The sequence below is a fragment of the Trichomycterus rosablanca genome, chromosome 26 (assembly GCF_030014385.1).
Source record: "Trichomycterus rosablanca isolate fTriRos1 chromosome 26, fTriRos1.hap1, whole genome shotgun sequence".
Lineage (NCBI taxonomy): Eukaryota > Metazoa > Chordata > Actinopteri > Siluriformes > Trichomycteridae > Trichomycterus > Trichomycterus rosablanca.
Window position 1 is genome coordinate 17,580,030 of NC_086013.1, and position 6,000 is coordinate 17,586,029.

The 6,000-nt window shown below is 43.1% G+C and overlaps 1 protein-coding gene across 4 annotated transcripts; it reads left to right on the forward strand.

Moving 5' to 3' along the window:
- Positions 1 to 459: 459 nt before the first annotated feature.
- Positions 460 to 5,175, forward strand: tnfsf13 (TNF superfamily member 13). Of its 4 annotated transcripts, none has more exons than XM_062988878.1 (6): positions 460 to 827; positions 1,554 to 1,629; positions 2,728 to 2,778; positions 2,900 to 3,018; positions 3,779 to 3,917; positions 4,644 to 5,175. In XM_062988878.1, exons 1-6 carry the CDS (start codon positions 588 to 590, stop codon positions 4,751 to 4,753), a joined length of 735 nt encoding a protein of 244 aa, XP_062844948.1. In that variant the 5' UTR covers positions 460 to 587; the 3' UTR covers positions 4,754 to 5,175. The 4 variants fall into 4 exon arrangements, with proteins under 4 accessions (XP_062844948.1, XP_062844946.1, XP_062844949.1 ...); XM_062988876.1 differs by having other exon boundaries at positions 463 to 827; positions 1,548 to 1,629; XM_062988877.1 differs by having other exon boundaries at positions 464 to 827; positions 1,548 to 1,629; positions 2,731 to 2,778.
- The last annotated feature ends 825 nt before the right edge of the window (positions 5,176 to 6,000 follow it).

A 6,000-nucleotide genomic window follows, 5' to 3' on the forward strand; every position in this document is an offset into this window, starting at 1 on the left:
CAAAAGTATGTGGCCTGCCCTCCTTATGAGTGAGTTTGTGTGTTTTGGCCGGGCAATCGGGTGGCACAGTGGTCTATTAAGCTAGCCCACTACCGCTGAGATCCGGGTTCACATCTCAGCAGGTCCTGTGATGGATTGGCGCCCTGTCCAGGCTGAAAGCTAAGCACTATCGTGGGCCTGTCCCTTCTGGTTTTTCCACTCTTGGAAAAATCCGGCATCACGCCACAGAAATAAATGAAGAAGTACTAGTAATAGGGTGGCATGGTGGCACAGTTGGGTTCAGGAATTTCGTGAGAAGTTTTTCAAGTACTTGTTGCGTCTGTGTGAATTTCCTCCCGGTACTTTTTAGTTTGTAGTTTTCTCCCACTTCCCAGAAACATGTCGAAGGTGAATTGGCTGCTCCAAATGTCCTCTGGATGCAAGTGAGTTTGCATGCTTGTGTCAGACATTGATTAGTCAGTAATTTAGGAATTGTCCTTGGCAACTGAGTTTGAAAGGCCCTTTGTTTGGCCGCATGTGAGTAATCCAGGCGTTCCTCCCCTCACAGCCCTCAGATGACATTACGAAAGTGAAAGTTCCTGGAATAAATGCTATTTCCCAAGAACAGAGATTTCTCAGACGCTGGTTTTATAGCCCGAACCTGCTGCACAGAAGTGCAGAGCGCGTGTCTGATTCCTGCCATGCAGAAGTGTGTGGTGTTGTGTTTTCTCGTGTGTATCGTCTGTCTCGTGGTTCTTCTCCACCTGTACTGGACCCACAGCTGGATCCTGATGGAGCTGGACAGAGTCAGACAGGAGCGCAGTAACTACCACTGCTCCTGCTCAGGGGTGGGTGAGTGCAATAAAATACTAATACTAATATTTTGACTTCAAGCTGCTGATTTCTTTCATTTATTATGATTTAATGCATAAACCACTCAATCACTACATTTGCCATTCATTAGTCATAGGGCAACACACACTCACTTAGAACAAGAGGCAAATTAGAGCTGCCTGTTCACCATCATTCAAGTTTTTAGGAGTCGAGGCTGGAACCCTGGTCCTCTGGACTCATTTCAGCATAACAGATTACTCACTGTGCCATCCTAATTTAAATGAGGCACTAACAGGGACTATTACAAATTATTATTATTATTGTTATTCTTCTTACTACTATAAACATCATTAATAAGAGTTTATTATTATAGTATGTCATTATAATCCTTATTATTATAATTATAGTATCATTAGTAGTATTGTTATATTATTAATATAAGTCTACTGTTTGGGTCTTCAGGCTTCATACTGGGTTGTCTTTCACCTTAATTGTCAGTAAACTGGTTCTTCTCATGATATATCCAAAATGAGAGACCTGCTCAACCAATACTAATGATGTGAAACACTTATAAATTAAACATTAAGAGTGAAGAAACTGTTCAGAGCCAACCCCACTGTACACCTGTAGGATAAGGGTTTATAATGGAATCTTCAACGAGCTAACCCTCAGGTGTCTACATACTTTTGATCATATAGTGTAGTTCCAGTTAGTAAGTGTATCATGTCTTTCAGGTGCAGATGACTCTGGCCTGTGGAAAAAACAGAGGAAAAAGGGACGTGAATTCACAGAAGATACCCAGACAGAGGAGACAAAGTAAGATACTCTTTCCCTCATTCCATCCATCCATCCATCCACATCCAAATATCAATATATCCATCCATCCATTAATGCATCCAACAATACATCCATCCGATTATCAATCTATCACCCATCCATCCATCAATCCACATCCATCCACTCTTCATCCATCCATCATAACTCTATGCTCCTATAAATAAGGCTAGTTTAACTGCATCAGACTGATGCACAAGCATTAGAAGCTTCTCTACATGTCTGGAATGGGACTTGGACAATCCCCCAATCCCTCGCAGGGCTTCAGCCACCCCACACCAAACATTGCCAATCATGTCTGTGTAGGCACCCAGTCGGCTGATAGCACTGATGAGCTAGTTGAGCCCAGAGTCCAAACTAAACATGGTGAAGCAGCATTTAGCTGTTGGGCTGCATATAACTGGAACAGACTGCCAGGAGATATTAGATGTTCCGCAAATGTAGAAATCTTTAAATCCAGGTTAAAAACTTTTCTTTTTTCTTGTGCCTATGATTGAGCTCAAATTTTTTTGCTATTACCCTCATTTTACCATATTTCTTTTAGTTTTTCATGCTCTTAATAATTCTTTTTATAGAGTAGTGTACATTCTAAATTGTAGGGTATATTTTACTATATTTTCTTTTAGTTTTCATGTTTTAATTGCTTATCTCTCTTGTTTTAATTTCATATTTCCCAAATTGTAGGGTATATTTTACAATATTTTCTTTTAATTTTTCATGTTCTTAATTGTTTATCTCTCTTGTTTGAATTTCATATTCTCTTAATTGTAACTAAATGTTTGCAAGAAATCTTTCTGAGGTTCTAGATCTCAGGAATGTTTTAATGCTTTTAATAAATTTTTTTCTTTATGTAAAGCACTTTGAATTGCCACTGTGTATGAAAGGTGCTATACAAATAAACTTGCCTTGCCTTGATGAGATTCTAACCCAGATCTCAGCAAAGTTGGGCTAGCGTAAGTAGCTGAGTAGGTTATTGGTAATTTATTTGACTCACCCACACCTTCAATACCCTCCAAACTCCAGGTGAACTGAACATCCTTGCTTTTCTTTACCGAGCTTAGTGTTTGTGTTGTTTTCCAGCAGAGCAGCGCACCTTCCTGCAGCTGGTTCCTTCCTCCACTCAGTCTTATGGTACGTATCTCCACCGTCAACCACAAGCTACTGGATATAACAGAAATGCTTCAATATAGTTAAAAAAATGTAAATAAATCCAGAGGTTTTGGATTCTTTTCTGTTATGTCACTTTTTTCAGATGAGCAGGATATGACTGTGCTTATCTGGGCCGTCGGGCGAAGCCAGGGCGCCGGGCTGAAGGTCTCGGGGGATTCCATCACTGTAGTGACTGAGGGCCCATACTTCATTTACAGCCAGGTAAGAGTGACCCACCAAGCTTCTCTCCATCACATCCATCTGGTTTTAATCTTGCTGTCGTCTTACAGGTATTCACATGACTTTTCATCATCTGGGGGTGGCGCAGTGGTGCAGTGGGTAGCGCTGTCACATCACAGGAGGGGTCAGGGTTCGATTCCCTAGCCAAGCAACCATGGTGTTTTCTGTGTGGAGTTTGCATGTTCTCCCAGTGGCCGTGTGGGTTTCCTCCCACAAGTCCAAACACATGCAGTCAGAACAACTGGAGCTGCTAGAAATTACCCTAAGTGTGTGTGTGTGTGTGTGTGTGTGTTTGCCCTGTGATGGACTAGCAACCTGTACAGGGTGTTTCCTACCTTTTCGCCCAATGAATCACACCCACTGCAACCCTGACCAGGATAAAATTGTGCTAAAAGACACAATGAATGAACTAATTAATGAAAGAATTTTGGCTCATGTGAGTCTGGCCTCGGTGGGTAGCACTGTCGCCTCACAGCAAGAAGGTCCTGGGTTTGTTCCCCAGGCGGGGCGGTCTGGGTTCTCCCCGTGTCTGTGTGGGTTTCCTCCCACAGTCCAAAAACATGCAGTCAGGTTAACTGGAGACACTGAATTGCCCTATACGTGAATGTGTGTGTGTGCCTTGCGTTGAAAAGCTGGGATAGGCTCCAATCAGACCCATGTGATAGATTCTGACACTATATGATGTACAATGTACATGTTGTATAGAGACATCTGCTATAGGACTATCACCTATATTCTCTAGGTCCTCTATAAGGACCCCACCTGGCTGATGGGTCACGTGATCACCAAGCGTCTGAGAAGCGCCGAGACGAAGCTGATGAAGTGCCTGAAGAGCATGCCCAGTAACGTCAGCGAACCTTACAACACGTGCTACACTGCAGGTGAGGCTCCGGCGTCTCCTACATCCATACACACTCGTTACCATCCCTCATGTGGAAGTGTGTTTTATTGGTGGAAAGGACTGCCATGTAGGTGTGTGTGGTGCTGGTATGAACACATCCGGCCGGACGGCGTCTCTTCTTCCTCTGGGACTGGTCTGGTTCAGGCACCCGTGCGAGTGTGTGTGGGTGGGTGGTGATGGGGTACACAGAGCTTAGCATTGACTCTCTGTATGAGGGGAACCCAACACTGGCAGGCGATAAGAAGCGCCACAGATTGGACATGTGTTGGGGGGGGCTCTCAGATCGGGGTTTGTGCAAGCATTAGCAGATTCACTGGAACCGGATATGACTAAATTAAAATAGATAAAGGGGAAAATCCAGAAAAATGATTCATACTAACCTACTACTGGGAAAGTGGGCGTCTAGTGGGTAGGGCTTTGGGCTATCAGCTGAAAGGTTAAGAGTTCAAATCCCAGCTCTGCTATGAAGCCACTGTTGGACCCTTAACCCTGTGTGCTCCGGGGGGAAGGGGTGTACAATGCCTGACCCTGCGCTCTGATCCCAGCCTCCAAACAAGCTGGGATACACGAAGAAAGAAGATTACCAGTAATAACAATGGATCTCAGATCAGTGGCATAATGGTTTCCTGTGATTAGCTCATAAATAAACTTAAAAATGTGACGCGTGTGTGTGTGTGTGTGTGTGTGTGTGTTTTCTCTCTCTTAGGCGTTCACTTCCTGGAGTCGGGCTCCGTTTTGGAACTTTCCGTCCCCCGCAGATCTGCTGACCTGGTCCTGTCGGCTCAGGCCACCTTCATGGGCATCTTCAGTATCTGAGCTTCAGACCTCACACGCTTCACTAGCGAGCTCTCGCTTGCATGGCTACAACACATGAATTGAAAAATTAGAAGGGGCGTCCCAATACTTTTGTCCTTATAAAATTGCCCTAAGTGTGAGTAAGTGGATTGGCAGATGGTCTAGGGAGTCAGTTCACCCTGCTTCTGTGTTCTGCCGGCTACACCGCGACCCTGATCAGGAGAAAGCAGTTACTGAACATGGATGAATGAATGGATGTTAAGGCGCGGTGTGTCCAGCAGGTGGCAGCATTGTTCATCATTCCGTGTGTTGGATTTATTGTATTTGTTTACATGTTGCTGGATGTTTGATGTGGGTAGACATTTGGGATGATTTTAAGGTTCTTGAGTAGATAAAAGCCTTAAAATTATTAATAAAGATAAATAAATGAATGACCTTAAAAACTTTAACGGTTTAACAAGTTCTGAAATATACAAATATATAAATACAAATGTATTAGCATCATTTATTTATTATTTTAATTATTTTAATATATATTATTATGTCAATGGCTGTAATGATTCATGAAGGACACAAAAATCCCTGAAAGTCACCTTAATTCTTTATTTTTGACCTTCGTCTCAGTTTCCCAGCGTGACGCCTTGCTCAGAAATAAAAACCCTTATCCACAAGATAAGAGGGGTCAGGGGTTACAGGTCAGACCCCTAGATCAAACCCTCCATAAATTCCTCTTCTAATCAACACTCATTGTTTCACTGAGAGCTTTTCCATCATTCCACCCTGAATCAACTCTCACACACACTCACACACTCGCACTTGAACAAAAATACACACACAAGCACAAACACACTTTTACATGCATGGACACAAACAAAATTACACACACGCCTTCACAAACACTTTTACATACATGGACACACACACTTAAAAATACACACATAAAAAAACACACTTTCACCACAAGGACAAACATGTACAAACACACAAATAAAATCTGTCATGCCAGGATGCCCAGTCTGCCACATTAATAAAGGGTATATATTCTGTAAAACACACACACACAGCAGGAAGCTACACGTCATCAGGTGTGTGTGAGCGTGTGTGTGTGTGTGTGTGTGTACAGTAGCTAAAGTTGCAGTGTTTCCAGGTCAGGAAAGCAACACACTGAGGAATAAAACAAAACAAATTAGGGGAACGGAGGAACCCGGACAACAGACGACACCACCTTCCTCCCATTCTGCTCCAAACTAACCTTTATTGTGGTCAGG

What these genes read in the sequence shown, in the direction of transcription:
- tnfsf13 (XM_062988876.1), top strand. Translation starts at nt 588, where the DNA reads ATGCTATTTCCCAAGAACAGAGATTTCTCAGACGCTGGTTTTATAGCC. An exon ending in TTCCTCCACTCAGTCTTATG is followed by an intron (nt 2,779 to 2,899) that starts GTACGTATCTCC and finishes CACTTTTTTCAG; the next exon opens with ATGAGCAGGATATGACTGTG. An exon ending in CAACACGTGCTACACTGCAG is followed by an intron (nt 3,918 to 4,643) that starts GTGAGGCTCCGG and finishes TCTCTCTCTTAG; the next exon opens with GCGTTCACTTCCTGGAGTCG.